Source organism: Tyto alba, unplaced genomic scaffold (assembly GCF_018691265.1).
Source record: "Tyto alba isolate M040663 unplaced genomic scaffold, T.alba_DEE_v4.0 Super-Scaffold_1, whole genome shotgun sequence".
In the NCBI taxonomy this organism is placed as follows: Eukaryota; Metazoa; Chordata; class Aves; order Strigiformes; family Tytonidae; genus Tyto; species Tyto alba.
This window is the reverse complement of record NW_024881261.1, coordinates 24,682,175-24,703,354: the sequence shown is the minus strand read 5'-3', so window position 1 is coordinate 24,703,354 and position 21,180 is coordinate 24,682,175. Positions and strand designations below refer to the sequence as shown.

The 21,180-nt window shown below is 36.5% G+C and overlaps 1 protein-coding gene across 4 annotated transcripts in view; it reads right to left on the bottom strand.

The window, feature by feature from the left end:
* The window catches only part of ADK (adenosine kinase), a 289,605-nt gene that overhangs the window by 11,924 nt on the left and 256,501 nt on the right, over positions 1-21,180 (bottom strand). For all 4 annotated transcript variants that reach the window (XM_032982148.2, XM_042797253.1, XM_042797148.1 and 1 more), the window contains exon 10: positions 6,588-6,674. In XM_032982148.2, coding sequence (XP_032838039.2) covers positions 6,588-6,674 — 87 coding nt within the window. The remainder of the gene's footprint in view (positions 1-6,587; positions 6,675-21,180) is intronic.

Below are 21,180 nucleotides of genomic sequence, written 5' to 3'. Positions count from 1 at the left end.
TAAGTTACATGCCCATACATATTTAATTGATATCACCAAGAAAATACCCTTCACTCCCAGCTGGCAAATAAAATTGCATCTCAGAGCTCTGGTGTTATCAGAAGGCAGTACTTCACAGCAGTGATATTTTATCCACTGTATTTCTCTCTATCAAATGTGATTAAAAGATGATGACAACTTCCCAAGGTATCTTAAACAAGTATAAAAACCTTATACAAATTAAAGACCACTGTAAGTGGATTAAGTAGCTTCTGATATCACACTCCTGCTGTTCAGTAAAGAACTGTTCCTAGTTCCTTGAACTCCTATTTCAACAAATCTAGAATGTTTTAGGGGTTGTGAGTACTGGAGGGAGGGCAGCTCTTACAACAGAGATTCACACAGAGATAAAAATATAACAAATAAGAGGAATATTTAATTTCTCTGCCATGTTTGTAGTGAAAAGAGATTCTTCCACAATCTTAAAGAGCCATATAAATGCATTAAGGAACTGTCTTTTCAACATAGTCACAAACTCACTCATAATTTAGTATTCTGACAAACCATTCAAATCACCTGTCTCTGCTGAAAGCATTATCAGATCTTTTTGACATGTTTAGGACTCCTGGTATAACCATATAGCAACTATCCATAAGAACTTATTTAATTTCTCACACGTGCATATGCCTCAATCCACAAAATTCCTTCACATGAAATTCATAAGATACTTATTAGGCAAAGTCATGAATGCAGTCCATCTTTGCCCAATATCAGATTTATTGGGAGAAAATGGAATTCCCATTGTATAAGCTTCACTTTTTAATTCAGCCAGCTTCTACTCTTTAGCCACCAACACTGCTCTCTGAAGTTGACTGAGGCTGGCTTTTCAGAGGAGCAGGAAATGGCACCTGGGAACCAAATTCCTACAGGATTGGAACTCATAGGACCATAGCACAATTTAGGTTGGAAGGGACCTCTGGAGGTCACTTGCTCCGGCCCCTGGCTTAAAGCAGGGCCAACTCAAATCATGGTAAATCTCACCTACATGATTTTTTAATTTTAAAGGTACTTGAATTGCTTCCATAAATGATGGATTTTGCAGAACTACAGCATAAGAATCATTATACTGGATTAAATTCTGTTTCCATTTTTATCAATAGTATACTTGTTTAAATCCATCGGCCTGAGTCAGGGTATTCTGAAGTTATACTAGTATGTTCAGAAAACAGAACAGACCTTTTTTGAAAAAGGTTTCTGCATCAAACTTTTAACAGTAGAGGGGTGATGATGAACAGTTATTCTGTGTGCTATGGATTCTTTGCAAACTTATATTTAAATTTCTTGTGCTGTGTTTTTATAAACTTTCATATATGTATATGTACAATATATTCAAGGAATGTTTCATATTAAGGATAGTATTTTAACATGTCAATAACGTAGAAATATACCAAATATTACTTAGCTCTGAAATCAAAGCTGGATGTCACTCTATAGAAAATTATTTGCATTTACCTCATGAAAACAGGCTAAAATTTGAGCAATGTGATGACCTCTAGGCAAACTCTTAGGAGTCCAAGGTCTTTATCTAATTTGTAGAGGCATTTAGATTAAGATGGAAAAATAATGTTTAGAATTAACCTTTACATTGAAGATGAGGGAATGGCTTTATTGAGCCAGTTTGGCAACAGAAAGAGTAACCAGAGGAGGGAAGTAGCTCCATTAAGCCCTGTGGTCTCTGAAGAAAAGATAAGGATGCCATGAGGCGTGCTCATGCAAGGACACGTATAAAAGATGACAATTCCTCTTTTGCTGCCATCCCTGCCTTCTATCAGAGTAGTTCTCTGATAGCGGAGACAGTAGTTGGCCATCTCGTAAGATTCACGCTAGGTTTAACAGGAGACAGAGAACTGCTTATTCTGTAAGCATGTATACCAAAAAAATTCTGAATGTAGCTTTCAAACTATAGCTAGCAGCTTTATGAGATCCCTCAGTACATGAAAGCTGCCAATGCGATTGTTAAACTGACAGGTGGTTTGAGCCGTTGACCTCAGCTTTGATACCGACACAGGCAAATTGCTATCAGCTCCTATCTGGCACCATACAATGCTTAATGAAGAGCTCCTTCTATCTTGGGATTTCTTTTCCTTGAGAATGGTATAACATCTTTATAACATGGTAAGTAACATACACTTGCTGTGATCATTCTGTCACTACTTCATCATGCTATTTGAAAATTATCTGTGGTTACATTTCATACTCTACTACTTTTCATGCAGTATATGACTAAATTATAGTAGATTACTAAATCAATATATTGATATTGACAGAACCTGAAGAAACATTGATTTTACACCTTCTTCTATTCATTTATTATGAACTCTCTACCCAGTTCCAGTGAGTAGACCGATTCTAGGGGAGAGATTTTGCAAGGAACAACAGCAGTAACTATCAGAAAAGATGCTTATTGTTTTAATTAGTAACAGTGGCAATGACAAAGGGGAGTCCAAACAGAAGGCAGACCTACTCTGGCTGAAGAAAGCAAGATGGCATAAAAGAAAGCATAAGATGGTAAAACTGTCCATATTTCAATCTATTCACTGCCATTAAATATGCTTTGATTATCATTATGACAAAGCTTCAAACTGGGGCTGACTACTAATAAATAAAAGTTAGTTTAACGAGTAATAGAATGTTCTCCAAACTCTACAAATGAAGGCTGTAATTCTATTAAGACGACTTTTGTGACATAAGCCATGCCAGCAAAGGTCAAGTGATTTGTCAATGTCATCAGAATCTGAAGGTGCAATTGCGACTTTAATTTATGGATATTTCAGGGATTTATAACCAAAAACCTGTGGTACCCTTGAAATCCACATGAGGTGCTGAGATGCTACAAAGTAAATTATTGCTTAAACTTCTAAAAGGTAGCAGTGTTGCTGGAAAGCGATAAAGGCAGAACTCTGTTACTATTGTTTAGAGAAGTGGTTTTAGCATTAAGATACCTGCAGCAATTTAAAAAACCCTGTTTCTCATTCATGCGTCGCACCAGCCTGAGTGGCAGATGACTTGATGCCTGCAGTAAGAGGCAAGAAATTCAGAGATATTCCTGGTGCCAACTTAATAAAAACAGATTTCAACTGAAGAATGCAGTTTATTTCTTGTTGCTAGCTGTTGGAATGAGCTAGTTCTCCTTAGAGGCCAGCAGCTTCATGTTCAGAAATGCTGAACTCATGAATCAACTCACAGAGTTACAAGTGCCCAGAAACTTTGTGTCTTTAAACTTTCTCATGACTTAAAGATTTCAAGACCTTCAGTAGTTAGATAGGTTCTAGGAAAAAAAAAAAAAAACAAACCACAATAGATTTCTTATTTTCCACTTTCACATTGAGAAATACATCAGGAGTGATTTGCCAAGTTGGCATAATTATTGAGAAGGAATTTCCTTACAATCTGTGAGTTATACCTCTGGAAGAGAGTACCTCCGTGAAAGACCTTTCAAAATATGATACAGTCTAACAAACCTGACCTCTTAATGTAAAATAAATCCTGCTTGATGGGGTTAGTTCTCATTATATCCCACATTCCCCTCTCAGCCAAGGCATTTGCTCCAACAAAACCACTGTTCCGTCATGTTAATATACCAGTCCCAGAGAAGTATGAGAAGCTTTGCCACGAGAGTCTTGTTCTCTGCTGTTTGAATAAAGAAACTGTTTCCAGGAGAGTATCTTATAGCACTGAGTGCATTTTTTTTGTTAAGGGATGAATTTTGAAACATTTCACTACAAGGACACTAAAATCAAAATATTACATATACTGTTGCCTAGGTAGTAACAACTTAATAAAAACCTCAATCAAAGAAAGAAGCTAGAAAAACACTGAAGAGAATATAACCTTCCTATTATAAAAATTCTGTCAGGACGATAACACTGCATCTGGCTCAATGCTAGAATCAACAGAAGATACATATGTTGAGTAGTATTACCAACATTACTGCATAGGACTTTCTGGTAAGGAGACAATAAAGAACTTTTCCTTTTGCAAATACGTACTTTTGAAAACACATGAAAAGTGTGATATAGATAAAATACAGACATTTCCCCCAAATGAAACACAGACCAAATCAAAGCTTATCCACTCCAGTATCCTATTTCCTACATATGGGAAGGAAAATGAAATGACTCCATGAAGAAGGAGACCACAGTATATAAGACTAGAATCAGCTGTGTATCTAGACTGTTATGACTCCCAAATCTCCCATCTGGACTAAACTCAGGAAAATCTGTTCTCTGAGGAGAATAAACGACCAATTTATTATTTATGGGGTGACAGAGGAGAACTAAGATATCTTAGAAGCTAATGGAGGAACTGTGGATATTCTAAAGCTCATGTTGCTTTGAGTCATAGCAGAAGGAAATATGGTGCAACAAGAACCTAAGCTCACATACCAGTACTCAGGTAAGTGTCTAACCGCAGTGAGATTGCAGACAGATTTGCAACTGCTGACCCAACCTCCATTACAGGAGGAAAAACAGCTGTGGTCCTTTCTTTCCCTGGTATCGAGGGAGAACTGTACAATGCCATGCTACCACTGAACTGCACTGCACTTGCCCTCCATACGAAAAGCATCTGATGCCTCAGTGGTATTTTTGGGAGAATCAAGGAAAATAATACATGTCGATAAACAGTGATACAGGACCTTCGTTAAGATTACCTCAAATACACTGAAACTTGCTGTATCCAGACGTGTTATCTCAACAGACTTAGAATGACAAAGGGGAGTTGATCTTTTAGAACACCTACTTTCTTTCCTTCCTTCCCAACAGAGTTCAGCATTTTCCTCATCATTTTTCCCCTTGGGGAAAGGAATCTCACAGCTGATCCAAGACCTGTTTGACAGAAGTTTCTGAACTACTTACACTGCTTGTGGAAGTTAGCAGTTTGGAGTAGAGTCTGATGAAGCTTATATCAGCCTCTCCATCCAGGATGTTCTGAATAATTACTAGTCAACATTTTAGACCTTCTACAGAAAAACAGTAGCTATGGCAGTACCAGGGAAAAGGATATAATTTAAAGAGGAAGGATTATGAGAGACCAAGCAGTTCCTAAAGCCTGATTAGTTGCAATAGTCTTCTTGCTGCTAAACCACGAAAGAACAAAAGTAGGATTATTAAAAAAAAGTCCTGATTTCAAAATGCCTAAAATCTAAAGAATTGAGAATATATACAACCTGAGATAAACATGGCAGACACATGTCAACCTGCTTCATGCTGAGGCAAATCTCGGTTGGTGTCTACCATATTGCCCACCTGGGCCCTACCCTGTATTATTTTATTTTCAGGATCTGAAAACAAAATAGGCAAGAGCTTTTCTCTTTTTTTCACAAGAACAGCAGTTTACTGGCACAGCTGATACACAGAGCACATGTATACAAGGACAAGCACTTGGAGATCTTATTTATGTTATAGTCACTGCTACTTACTGTTTCAAATATAGTCTTGTTTGTGAGTTAGGAACAATAGAGAGTGACAAGCGTGCACTAAAAGGTGTATGAATAATATGACCTGATGTGTTACCCTCTATTTCTGTCCTTTTTGATTCATGAAAGCACCAAAGCAATGAGTAATAACATTCCTATTTTCAGCCAGATTTAAGCATATACTGAAAATTTATCATTGCTTTAAGTGATGTATTAATTAAGGATGAGATTACGCACATGTTTAAGATTAAGCTTATGTTGAATACTTTCTTGAAGCGGGACACAATTCTGAGGCTTTAATTTGGTAACACGCTGCTTGTTATCCCCTTCATGGCTACAAGACTGAGACCTGCAATTCTATTTATAAAGTCTCTTTGGTAATGTTTCCAGTAAATTAGTGACTAATGGAGCTCCTTACAGCTACTGTGTACTAGATATTAGAGCCTTCAGGATGCAATAGTGCATCACAGAACTACATGTATGAAGGCTACAATGAATGACAGAACTTTTGGATTAGATTGGTTTTTGGCTTATACTGAATCATTTTTTAAAACAGGCATAGACATAACATCCTCTTTTTTTCCTTAGAGCTTGTGCCAAAACAAATAGTAAGTTTGCAAATGGATATTAAGCAATGCCAGATATTTTCTGCGTTTGTTTTAACAAATTAACCCTTTGTGTTCTTTTCTGATGTCCAAATAATTGTATTGGAAGCAGATGTTCTACCAAAATTGACACGATCAGAAGACGTTATGCTCACTTATTAACATACTGTTTAATATTCACTACAACCTGTTTTAAAGAACAACAATGTGTTAACATTTAAGCCAGGAGGGATTCCTGTACACTATATAGTACTTTATGCAGCTTGTTTATGCAACAGTCTGACAGATACAATTAATCTCATGAAAATGTCCATAGTACAGCATAATGGCATATTATTTTTAAAGTAATAGAACACACTTTCCCTTTGATAATCAGAACTTAATTAAGCCATATAACTTCAGGATGCAGAGAAAAGTTCTAAAAAGAATGAAGCTCATTCTGAAGAACAGTTGAATGAAAAAATGGTAGATTTTATATGGAGAGAATAATAGGACAATCTCCAAACAGAGAAAGGAGTAAGAAATACCTCCAACAAATGCATCTCCAGCTCCATTGGTATCCACAATTTCACTCTGATCACTCACCAACACAGGGAAAGTAGTCACTTCATTCTCTATAGTGGAAAGGGAGAATAAAGCATGAGTTACTTGGAAATATGACTTTGAAAGGCACAACAAACAGTGAAAATCAAAACAATTCAAAACTGGAGCTCTGACCTTTAACATGATAATTTGGATAAAACTAGATTTGGTTTAGAATCCCGTCTGTATTTACTGTGTAGGGATACAGAAACACATTTGATCAAGCTATTTGTTGTGGACATTTTCATTAATTACTTGCAGCCTCATTTCTTTATCTCCTAATATTAAGGGCAAGAGAAAAAAAAGTAAATCAGGAGGAACAACATAAAACACATGGACAAGACTAAGAAAAATCAGTGCTTCCTATTAATTCCAGAGAGGTGATGTAGCCTCCAGAATGGTCAGTTCAAGCAGTTCAACAGAAATTGCTGCATTGTAAAAACCAAAATGCACATGAACTAAAATAAAGCTGTGAAATAAAAAGCAGGAACTAGTGTAAATTAAAGTGCTCTCAAATGACATCTTTTTAAAAAACACATATACGTAAGAAGCCTTGCAACTTGCCATCTGACTAGATTTGGTTTCAAGATTTTAATGACTTCACCCTCCTCCTTAGCATTTATTAAAAAAAAAATACTTCCTTCTCTGCAGCTCCCTGCCCTCTACTGGCACTCGTTAAACCTATTGCAATAGGTGGATACTCAGCATCTTCACCTCCGATTCACTGCCACACCACAGTTCAACATAATTACACCACTTAGGTATGATAACTTTAGAGTTCTAGGGTTATAAATTTAATATATGCCACTAATTAATCAGCTATGGCTTTCCAGGTGGTAATGTCATAATGACGTGATAAAAATATAATTACCACCTTGTCACAATACCTTGTTAAAGTGTAAATTACCCCTGTAACAGAGCCAATGGAAGTTCTGCCTCTGGTAGTCAGTATGCATTAAACTGTCTCAGAGCAAACAGATTGTCCTTTGGCAGACAGCAGGAATTAAAAAAAGGGGAGGGGGAAGAAAAGCCTGTCAACCAGTGAAAATGAAAACCATCAGAACTGTTTTCTTTTAATTCTTGGTAAAAATAGAAATAAAATGGGGAATAGATCCTCCAGTAGCTGAAAGCTGGAGATGAGTAGTTTCTTCACTGTACAGCAACAGAGCAGATCACAAAAATCACTCTTACACTGACGTACACAGTAGCAAACAAGGAAACCTAGTTTGGGAGGCATATAAAGAATTCACAGTCTCAAATCAGGCAAGTCTGTGTATGCTGCAGAGGTACCAGAAGGATCCTGGTTTCTGTGAAATGCAGTGTATCAGCTCTACTGCTCTTCACCATCTGCTACTAAGTGAACCAGGCAGATATAATGATGCTGCCTCCAGAGGGAACTGTTGGCTGGCCCACCAGGAGGGGAGGGGAGGGGAGCATTAGCAACAACCATCCATGAGAGGCAAAGGAAAAAGGGTAATGAAAAACATAAGATGAATATTCCAATTAAAGAACAGGTTTCAGTCAGTTCTCAGTGCATCCTACTCTATATCCTGTTAAGAAAGCTATTTAGAAACGTGCTTCAATGCTGTGTTGTGCTCTTAAGATAGTCTTGAAGAGCAATGTTTTTTAGTAATTTTAACAGGATTCATTTGAATTGGAAATCAAGAAAGAGAGGTCTTACATTAAACTCTGCCAGACAAGCAGAGTGTGTTCATCCATTTCGTAAGAACATATATATGATTTGCTCTAGATAATACTAAAACAATGAACAAAGTGATAACCCTGCTGAAGGCACATTGTAATAAACTAACCTGCTTTCTCCCCAAGTGTGCATGGGCACACACAGATGTTCTATGTTAAATACATGGTAGACACTTGCATATGCATACAAATGTATGTGTTTGAGCACAGAGAGTGAATAATGCACACACATTGTATTTCTAATGCTGTAAATGGGGCTTGGCATCAAGTAAGATTCTATTCAAGCAACATAACACTAGTGAAAGTTCTCACCATCATCTTTCTCCTTTATTTTCCTTATCTGTCTTGATTCCTTCCCTCAGCTCCCTCTAGTACTTGCAGGTAAGTATTGCAATATCAGCTCTTATTCTGTTCTTTCTGCAGTAAATGTAAGTAACTGAATTAGTCTAAACCCCCAAATACATCAAGGAATTCAGCTGTTATGAGAACAATATTTTTTTTCCTGATCACAGTTTTCTATCTCTACCTGGGTCATACATTCTGTCTCTATAAATTTATATATTTTCAAGAGGAGCAATAATATCATATTTTGAAGTATTGAAGGTTCAGAAGCAGCCATCATGGCTTTGGAGCACACACTACATTATAGAGATATTACCATCTGCACACATCTAATAGGCAAATTATCTTTCTTTAACCTTAGGAGAACTTCTACTAGCACAGTAGGGTCTACTAAACTATAGTTAACAATAATACATATTGAAAGATACAACAAAATAATACTGAGGGTTTTTTTTTGTTTTTTTTTTTTTTTAATTTCATAATAAATGACGTCAGTTAGAATTAAAGCTGCCATTAAATTACCTTGGTGTGTCTGTGTAGTAGCATAAAAATAGCTACCATCTTTTACTGATCCGTGTTTTGTAACAATTAGGCACAACAGGGTGAATGAAGATGAAGCAGAAGTCTCCATTCTGAATATCCTTGCTTTTGTGACTTTAATGTTGCTTTAACTTCATTTCTGTGTGTGATCTATTAGGTTATAAAATGCCCAAATCCATCATAGCGAACATAGAGACACCTTGGCTAAGTGCAGTGGTCATCAGTGGCTTTGCTTTTCAAAGCCAGTTCCTATTTCATTTATCATTCTGAGAGCTTATGAAATAAAGAATAATTACATAAGTGTTTTGAAGTCCAAGTGCTGCTCCTCTGGGCATAAAATCCAGTGGTCTATTTTTAAGCAACAAATATCTTATATGGTAAACACCCTGTAATACAACACATTCCGCTTGGATACAATTTCCTGGAAGCCCAGAACTATAAGTGCAAATTGCAACAAGGTGTCTATAATTAGGGAAGTTTTAGTAATAAGCATTAATGAAATTAAATTTTTGGGACTTTGATTCAACTCTCAATGATTTTACATTAGTGCAGAACTCAACTGTTTCAGAATGATATAGAAATAATAAAAATAAAACATTCATGTAGGGATTCATAGGCTGAAGACAAAATTCAAAGACAAATCATAAGGAATCAGCTCATTGGTAAATATTGTTAAATTGTCACATGTGAAATCTATCTTTATTTTCCTCAGGCAAAAATACGTGCTAGCATATCTAGCTCAAGATATTTTCATAGGTAAAACAGTCTGGAGAGATAATAATTGGAGAGCAATATTAACCGAAAAAACTGTGCTCCTTCCATTCTAATACATTTAAACTCCCAAATGAACACAAGCCTATTTCATGATGTTAACTGAAACAATCGAACTCTGATGATAGCTACAAAAACTACAGGTCTGTCTTTAAACCAAATTAGAATCACAGACTACACGTCTACTCTTAGTACAGTAATAAACACCAGCAAGCAATCATTACATCCAATTAGGCTGAGTACTTTCCTTAACTGGGTCATTTACCAGCCTCTCTCGCTCTTAAAAGTAGATTAAATGTGTAAACTTACATTTAATTACCTGTAACAGAACTCTTATGGGCAACATGTTGGAGTGTCCCTAATTTTGTATTAAAATAAAATAAAAGGAGGAAGGGAGCCCTAAAACATATACAAAAGCATCTAGCTATTTCCTCAAATAATCTTTTGATCCATGGGCTGGTAGTGGTAGTACAGATGCTTACAAGATGGAGACACATTCAGGTTTCTTTTGTGAGCTTTAACTTGGAAAAATAGGAACAACTGTGAAACAGAATTCTGTCCCATCTCCTTCCCACCTCCATCCTCTCTAATTTTCTTTAGATCAGGGGCCAAAAACAGATAAAAAGAAAGGAGGGAAAAAAAAAAAAAAAAGACAGGAAGAACTTAACAGAACATAGAAACCTGAACTCAAAATGTATAAATGTCTCTGGGCAGCTATAAGGTAAGAAGTAATGAGAAAAGTATTTGAAAAAAGCCCATGTCAGCCTGGATGATTCCAAGCTCTTACTTCTCTCTAGAAGGTAAAACCCAGAAGTCTATAGGCTCTAAGTCTCTGCGCCTTCTTCAGCACATTAATACATCTTTAAAAATCATTAGTATAACAAGACTTTCTCCTGTTTTGTTTTTCTTTTGTTTTTTTTTTTTTTTTCCTACAGCAAAAAATGTCATTGCTGCTGTACTTCACACAAAGATACCACACTTGATAACATAAATGAAATAGATAACACAACTCTCCCACTGTATCAGCACAGCACTGTCCAAAGTTAAAGGTAATGTGGGGCAGGGCACTGTGTGTTGAACCCTCAGTTAGAAATCCTTAAGACTTCCAGTGATGACGTATTTCAAACCTGGCAGTGCTGATTCACCCCGTCATTTCTAAGCAAACAGAATGAGAACCTGTATTTTCAGGCTGGGACTTTCAGACAGCTGTACTGGATGAACACTCCAGCCCCCCGGCGCTTTCTGTGTGCATGCTAAGTTTGCATTGTTTTGCATGCCAACATCTCCTCTCTCCTCCATCTAGTTCTGTGCATGGTTTGCCCTGGTGCTGTAGCTATGTGGGGTGTGTCAGAAAAACAAGGAATTTATTTGTGCAAGTCAATGGAGTTAAATAGTATAACAAGCGAGATGCAAGTCAGCCACATGCTCTGGGATCTTTCTAATCAAATATTTTAATAATATACAACAAATTATGCTGTATTCGAATGAACTCAACATGTAGCCAAGAAAACTTTATAACTAGTAATGTAGAAGAAGTTAAGCCTTTATTGCTATAATAAACAATGTTACCCTAAACAAGTTATAGAGTAGATGTAATTTATAATGCATTTATATGTCTACAGTATGATACAATTAATACTTATATTAATTTACTTCCGTAATAAAAGACCCCAGTAGTGCAATCAGGCTAAAATTCTCTTTGCAGCTTGCTAAGCAAAAGTAAGTTCATATAGCTGTGTTGGCTGGGATGCAAAGTACTGTCCCTCAGAGAGAGCTAGTTCATTCTTAGTAGAAACAGAGAAGGAATATTATGCCAAAGACTTTGAATCTTCTGTGGCTCTACTCATGGCCCTAGAGATATCTAGGGGAAATGACAGTGTGCAGACCCCATTTTCCCTCTCCCCTAGGAGGTAAAGTTAATCCAAAGATGTTCAGTGAGACTTGTCTTCCCTTTATAGCTCTCCTCAGACATACACATTGTCCCATTATCTAGTCGAGTATTTTTATTCAGAAGTCATATTCATAACATCTCACTAAAGTGTGATTCATAGAATTAGAGTTAATAGGGGAAAGAAGGTTCCTCCAAAGGAACTTGTACACTCATACACATCAACTATTAGCCATGATGTAAAATTAAACAATATTTTTGCACCCAGTATATATCCTCTGAACCTACATCTGATTATGTCTGCACTCCTGTTAAGTCAACACCATTCCTTTGAAATAACTCTTGATTTATATCAGCATGAGATCAGACTCAGAACTCTGTATCTAGTTACTACAATTGTAAAAAATGTAACAGCATCAACCAATGACTCACGAATAGCTTCTATAGGCCCAAATGCGTTTGTATACTTTACAGAAGGTGTGCGAGCCTCTTAAATGTCAATATTTTATGTATCATCACTGCCAGTGCCATGAGTTGAAACTCTACTTTATTTCTCATATTAAATAATTATTTGTTTGCACAAGTAAACAAACCACTATAGCTGTGTGTAAAAGACAGGGAAGCAAGAGGTCAACAGCAAATACTAGTTTTGCTTCATTTTGGTGCTAGTACATTTTAAAAACATATATATATATATATATGTATGCATATATATATGGAAAAACTGCCCTAAAGAACAAGCCACCGAATTTTTCTGGCATGTGTCACAATGTTTAAGGTTTAGAATGGCAATGAACTGTTGAAAAAGCCTTTCCGAGCACACAAGAGTACTGCCATTTGCCTGCTAGGCACAGATTTCAGAGGGAGCTGAAACTGCACCCACTGAACTGCCAGAAAATGCACGCCTCTGACTCGGCATGGCTGCTGAAGACATAAGGTAGTGTTCAAAGCTAAATCCTTTTCCTGTGATCTCTGTCTGGACCATAAAAGGGGTTGAGGACTCAGAAAAGGCAAAGGGGGTGAAGTCATTGGCACCACAATTAAGAAAAGTTTCTGCAGATGTTTCACTGATACAACACAATGACTGTCTTGGAATTACTATGAGCTCTGATCAAAATCATTCCTGAAGACAGAAGAGATGGGTTACAATAAACGAAACCCACGAACTGTATGATCCTAGTCTCTGTTGAGAGCATGCTCTACTGCAGTGAGCTTAGCCACACCAGTGAAAGTACAGGGTGACACAAAACCAGATCTGGCCTTGGATATTAACAAATATAAATATCTCTTTCTGCACTGTAAATCCTATGTATATTGGTTTGGCCACTGTATATCTTATTTGATGCTTGCGTGTAAAAAAACAGGCCAGCCCCTCAAAAAACTATTATTTTTTGAGCTGTATATGGGAATGGGAAATACAAACAAATCTATTTCTATCCGTAAATAGGTAGCTCGAGAATTGAAAACACACAGTAATTATGACAGTTGGAATGTCCATATCTAGTGTAAAGAATACACATATGTACATCCATGTTACACTGACACATACGTTCTAGCTCACATATACTCTTCAACCTTCTGAAACTTGGCTGTGAGGACTGTGCAAAAATGAAGCATCTTTCAGCTCAAAAAGCAAACCATGCACTTCACTTACTGTTTGCACTGACCCACACACTAGCAGAAATGCATGTATGTTTGTACTCCATTTCATGGTGTTGCACAGACATATTTTAAACCACTGCATAGCTGGACCATCAAAACACTGTACTGTGGGAGAATTTTCTAACAAATATCAACCTATAATCAGGTCAAAGCAGCTTCTACTCACAAGCTTATGAGGGTATTGGGGGGGGGGGTGGGAAGAGAGAGAAAAAAACACATTATAATTTCATTTTGAGCAGGACAAAAACTGTACTATGCCTCACATTTTTTATACATTAAGCATATTGCCCTAGCGGGGCAAACACACCTGTCAAAACTTGCAAGCTTTCTTAGCTATACCTCAGTTTCAGAGTGGCAAACACAGAAATCTCATCATTTAAATAAATGCCATGTTACATGACAGCTTTGTTTATGCTACATGATAATCTGAGAAGCATGGGTTGTCAGTGGAGGCAGAAATGGGCCCAAGGCACTTCTATTTTACTTGAGCATCAGTAAGACTGAAAAGAGAAGGACTGAGCATTAGGTCACTACAGAGCAGTTCTGAAGGAGCTTTTTCTTCTGGGAGAATTTATATTTAGCTTCATAAATAAAATCAGTCCATTGGAATGAAAGAGACAGCCTTCCCTAGAAACATTACTAAAAATAAGTTAATGTGTATATATATATTTCTCCTTTAAAAAAAATAATTAATTGGATACAAGTTGGATATTGCTGATGTAGATATACCATAGAAATTCTAAAGCATTGCCTTTAAATATTCAAATCACATGAAGAAATTTTAATTTTTCATCCTTTTAACTCACAGTTCTGCTCTAGAACGTTTAGAACTATCTTTTCCTTCTCATGCTGTATTGGTAAATTCTGCGTTGCCTTTAATTAAGATCTCCCTAGACTACTTATTTATTTTTGAAGAATGAAACATGCTTGCTAAATGAATTTTCTCAGGATTTTGCAGGTTTTAAATCTATGAGAAGATGTCACTGCAACAGAGGCTGAAATTTATTCTAATCTCAATGGGAAAATATTCTGCTCTTAAAACGCCAAACAGAGCAACTCCACTGTTTTTAATGTAATCCTTTAAGGATTATGCCAGTCTAGAAAGAGAATTTGGCCCGAAATGAAGGAGTTTATTTTTCCCCTACATTAGTTGCAGATAATTTCTTAGATAATTAAATATTCCAAACTATGGTCTCTGTAGTATCACTTAATCAGTTTAAAAGTATTACCTAACCATTGCTGTAAGCAGGACAGTCAATCTACCACCTTTTACGATAATGTCACATACACACTAATGTAAATTATGCAACCCTGCATTTATACAATTACTGACTACACAGTGAATTAAATCCATTTGGATACAGCTATTATAATAGCAGTTTTGACAAACAGTTTCCAGCAAGAGCTCTTGAATCGTATGATTGTGTAATAAGCCCTTTAAAGCATGGCAGTAACATATAGGCACTCATAAAGGTAACACAACAGGCTTTACAGTGCATGCACTGTCATTTAAAGTAAACCCCAATGCTATAAAACCAGGATGCTTGACAAAACCAAAATAACTAACCGAGCAGACAAATTAAAAACTTTCAGCCTCTATCTCTGCGGAACCTTGTCAAACTCCTACTATTGCCTGTTACTCTCAGTCACTTTTCTTTAAAGTTTTATTTCTGTAGTATTACATTGCTGAATCATTCAGTTTTAAGTTATTTCAACCTAAAACCCAACACATTGATATTCTTTATAGAAGCAATAAAACATTTTAAAATTAATCAAGATTTAGTTGGCATGTATAGACAAGTTCAACTTGTGATCTTTTAAACCTAATTTTTATTCTCCTATTGTCAAGGTGACCACCAAGATATGTATTAGAAGAAGAAGAAAAAAAAGGTTCCTGCTCTGAAGAGTTTTCAATCTGAAAAGCAGGTCGGTAAGCAAGTAAATCGGTATGTATAAATAAAATGTGGACACTCAGCTGATATAATTAAGTTATGAAAAGTTATGAAGAAAGGCAAGAAGCAGATACTGCTTTAAAAAATGGATAGATATGCAGAAAACCGCCCCCCCTCTACGGGTGTTACCCTACAGAGTGAGATCTGTAACTTAAAAATGTGGAAAAAAAATGGAAAATGCTTGTTACTTGTTCCTTCTAGAACCATTTCAGTACAAAACATATACGCAATGTTTATGTAGACATACTGCCTGCTTTTGTTCCATCTTTTCTTAGAAGAAATAAACTCACATTAAAAAAAATTAAGACCTTAAATTCAACATTTTTGAAGAAAATCTTTCTCTTTATTTTTTTTTTGAAACAAAATTAACTTCTGTAAGTCTCAACTTGACAAATTTATAGTTGTACAAACAAGCTTTTACTCAGCTTTGCTGCTTATGGTCTTTTCATTCACCCTCTTTCTCCCCATCTTTGCCTGTTGATTCCTACTGATTAGTGAACTGACTGAGGTGTCTACTGGTGACCTGGAGGCTGACTGTAGCCAATGATACTAGCAAAATTTGTATTTTTATGCTAACAAAAACTTAAAAGGCTTCATTCTTTTCCAATATAAATACAAATCTGATCCGATAGCTGCTACTTGGTGGCAGCAGCAGCGGGAGCAGAGTGTATCAGCAAGGAATGAGGCTGCTTGGGAGCAGATTAATGTTTGGAGCATCTTTTTCTGCTGAATGTTCTTGTCAAACTTGACCTTTGAGCCTGTATTGTTTTACTCATCCAGTCTCTTATTTCCTTTTTCTGATTTTATTCTTAAATGCCTGTACATCATGCACGTTAGGGCTGAAATTGGAAGAGTGGTGCTTTCCTCCTGTAGCTCTAACCTTTAATGAGTAGGCCTTCAGTTCCCTGTTAACCAAAACCAGGGAACCCATCAGTGCCCCCAGTCACCAAGGAGAGAAGGTCTGTCACTCCCCACAAATTTATCTGATTCCAGCAAAGGGCGTGCTCCAAGCCTAGCCTGTCCCTAGCAGTTTGGCTTGGCCTTGAAGAACCAAACCTCATTTCTCTTTATCATCAACTTCTAACATATTTTAATTTCTGTATTAATTTCCCTAAGACATTTGAGATCACAGCTTCACATGCTCTCATCTTCTAGACCGGTGCAGTGACTGCTCCAGAAGCCAACAAACAATACTTATCTTAGTATGAACATCTTTACTTTGTTCCTCCAAACATCTGTTTTGGTTGCACACATGAAGACCACTTTATGGTTTCTGTATTCTACTTTTCACAACAAAACAACTGTGCCTTGATTTTTGAAATGTTTAAGCTGTCTAGTTGAGCAGGAAATCCAAAACCAATTTTTAGGTTTTTTTATATTTGGTTTTAGCCAAATATAAAAATGTCAGTGCAAAAAGCAGATACTTATTTTCCATGATGCACCAGAGATTAAAAGAAAATTGCATGTTTAGCACTATACTAACTTCAACTGCTCACAAATGGATCTTCATATTTTTGTAGCATTTTACAGTGTGCAATAGGTATTGTAATCTAATCTACCATCATTGCATAATTTTTGACCAACTTGATGTTGATAAATAATGCAAGTATTAGGTTATTAAATTTTTTACAATTAAGTGACTAAGAAAGCTATTTATTGCCTTCCGTTATACCCTCTGTTAATAAGATCGTTGTTGCAGATGTTCATGTATGCTGCATTGATGTTTAATGGTGCATGATGCTCTAGGTGGTTCCCATAACCTTGCTTTGTCTACTATGAGCTGACTCAATTGATATGATAATAGAGAAAAGAGGTCTGAAACAAGCTGGGCTGTACTGGCACAATTTGCATAACCTTTAAATTTGCCATCATTTGATAGCCAACTGCTCCTAAAAATTCTTATTCAGTTGTCAGCAACAAGAATCTACTGTACAAACAGTATTCTGCAATTGGACAGGTGGGGAGGAAAGAGAAGGCGTGCATAGCTTATTGCACTTTTATATTCTATCAAGAAATGTACTTATTATCAAATTTATGAAGCCAACAATTTGGAATAAAGTTCTGCAGTTTCATTTGAGATCAATTGCTATTTAGCCACAATGCATGGCCTGGCATCTTTTCAGGTTCACAGTACAATATCACAGTGTCAGATTACAAAGGACATAAATATTTGGTTCCATAGACTCCTCTCTGATTTAGTTTTGACTGCTAATCACTGGGGCAGGCAGAGGAATCAGAGTGGATTAGGAGGGCGGTGGGGGGGCACAGGGTAGCAGACTACAGCAAACAAAATCAATGTAAGCAGCCTTCCAAACTTTAACCCTGGTTTCAGACAACTCTATGTATTCTTTTAAAATAAAACTCAGTATTATATCATTCAGTAGGTATAGCCAAAACCTAACAATATCAAACCAGCTCATGTTTACTGTATCCACTAAATCTCCTGTCTGTATATACTTTAAATCAGGTCTGCTTTCTTTACTGACTTTATTATTCATAACAAAGAAAACAGCTACGGTGAAAGTAAGCTGGATCCTACTTTCATTCAAATGGGATCAACTACATAAATGTTATTTTTGTGGTATCCAGAGGTTTATATCTAAACTGCCACTTCATATTCAATATTATGCTCAGGTGTGTGAAGGCTGGGTCATTGGTATATGAGTAGTGTACACAGCCTACTTTTGAGATACAGCATTTAAACAATTTCCACTTTGCTTTATCTGTAAAACCTGCAGTGGAAATCACTGAGTCAAACTGATAACAAAATCTCACAATTCCACTTTTTGACAATTAACCATTTTCAAGAACTCCAATTAGTCTTCCTCTGCTCCCCCTCACCCCCCCGCCCCCCGGAATGTTAACTGAAGCTGTTTTGTCATCTTACACAAAACGAATCCTAAATCCCCAAAGTCAGGTGAAGCAGGACTCATTCAAACCTCCCCTTTGTACACTTTTTCCACTAGCCAGGATCTCTGCTCTGTTCCTCCTGGAGTTAAGGATTTGTATTCCATTCAGCCCCCTATTTCCCACAACTTCTATTGCCTGCAATGGGATGCTACAGCAGAGAAACTTCTAATCAAAGGGTCAGTTCCTGCAGTTAATTTTCTTCCAGGGTCATCACACATACCCACATTTTACTCTCCTTCCATTCTGTGCAATTATTTTATAGTGACTATTTGAGCAAGTGAAGATTAGAGGCTTGAAAACATAAGTTCCATCATTTATGGCAAAAGCATGACATGGATAGCTACAATTTAAACTTTTCTACAATGTTCATTCAACTGTAATCACAAGATGGGAAATAAAATCTCTAAATTAAAGATGATAGGCTATCAGAGTTTGTAGGGCACCTTCTGAGTAGAGATTCTGCTGTTCAAACTCCTCTGTGATGATTTGTTGTCAAGTGAACTGCTGCCTAACAAAAAAACCCTAACACTGCCAAAACGATGGAAAAAAAAGATCTTCTACAGAAGATACTCAGCCTAGGTGCCAGTGGTCAAAGGGTCCAGTTTTTTAAGCACCTCATTTGTAGCAGACAACTAAGAAGATACCTTAAGATAAAATGTGTTATCATAACTTTCAGCATACATAAAGTTCACTTTTTGTATAACCTCTAGGAAGACTACAAAAATTGAATTGGAGATTGCAGACAAGGTATAATACACCAAAAAGACACATGGATCAGTATAAACCATTAATATTCATGAATGTTTTAAGTTCTCCATGGCCATAATCGATATCCAATGAAGTTAATGAGATCTTTCCATTGATTTCAAAAGACACTGGGTTGAGCCTCAGAGACAATAATATCACATTCTCTGCAAGCACTCCTGCTGATAACGCATACTTTGGTAAGTTGCTACCCTCTCATCCAGAATTTCAGTAATGAACAAAGGATATTTTATCTTATTTCAAACTGGTTTTGCAAAATGAACAATATACTATTATAAAACTCAATACGGAGTATTTAATAACTTCAACCGAAGAGCAGTCAAGGCCAGAGTAGTTACTTGCAATGCTAATGCCAATAGGAGATCCATAAATAAGACAATTGTTATTTATTTAAGAAGGAAACTAAAATAAAGCCTTAATGTGTTACCCTCCCAAAAGGTTGAGATTTTGTTTTGTTTTAACTTTGAGCCTCTAGAAAGCAGTGTTTCAAACTCTTACATCTTCTAACACATCTAAGCCCATCCAATAGATTTAATCACTGATAAGTAGAGTTATAAGTTCAAACTGGCCTTGACCTTGGGAAGTATGACATTATCTGAAAACCATTAATGGTCTGAAACTAAGGGAAAAGCTCATTAATAAAAGCAAAACCATAGAAAGAGAAAAAAAAAAAAAAACAGAAAAAGAAAAAAAAAAAGAGAAGTTTTATTAAAAGTATTGATCATGACCTAGGGCACTACAGACATTGATCTTCTCACATCTCCACAGGAAAAAAAAAAAGTTAAGCCAACAAATTATTGATCTATTATGAAACCTGCTGAACAAGCCATACATTTAATTTCTTACAATGAAAAAACTAATCATACCAAATTAGGATAAAGAGAAAATATATTTCATAAAAATTATTGGTAAAACAATTACTATCTGATTAATTTCATAAAATAGACACCCTGTTAGTATAATCTGAACCTAAGTGTCGGGAGGTGAAAAGCCTATGCACTGTAAACCTTTAAAGCATGGGTTTAAGATTTCAACTCATTAAAGCATATGCTTTTAAGGAGAAATGGGTAGTGTCCAATACTGAATATTGCAGCAACTCAATGCATGTATAGAAAAGAACAATGCTGAATTTTAAACTTAAAGCATAAGTTTAATGAAAAGTTTTTAGGATAATTATTTTACATTAAACAGAATACTGTAGGTTTGGATTTTCTTCAGTTTGTTCAAAAAGCCAGATATATTTAGACTGACATAACATTGTAGCTGCAAAAACAGTTGCTGAAAAACTGTAAGTCACTGGAATTTCATGTTTGGTTTACATGAAGAGAGGTAGGTGTCATTTTCAGAAAACAGGAGATAACCTTGACAAAGAAGCATCCATAATTTGTTCATGTGAAAAACACAAATTAAATCTGGAAGGTTGTCGTTACTTCCCATGCTTCCTAACTACTGAGTGCCTGATTCTGCTGTCTCACAATTCTTTTAATATATTTCTGTGATAAAATTGGTGATTTTCAGCATATGAGATGTCAAAGAGATCATTTCCCTTCTGATCGTACATTTATGGCTCTGTCCCCTTATTCTTTGATCTTTGATTTGAAGACATAATTCTACAATATTACCAGCAACTCTCCTCCCAACTTTGGAACTACAGTCTTTGTTGCTAGATAGAAGTTCAAAATAAAATGTCATGTTTTATGCCTCAGAGTGAGTCTCCACAGCAACTTCAGCCGCTGTAGTGTGCAGATGCTATAGCCTCCTCCTTGTCTCCTTCTACCACAAATGCCGCATCCTCTCCTCCCATGCTGGCACTAGCACTCACCAGGACCCTGCGATGAGCTGATTCAGAGAGCTCAAGAACTTACCAGGGTAGGTTTCTGTCAGCCTGTGCAGACGGCTGAACTGGTTCCCCACGCAGGTGGAGAAGTGCTGGCAGGGTGGAGGAAAAATAGGGGATGGAAATGTGTGTCCTAGAAGGAGCCAGTGATTTCTGATTTTTCTGTCAGT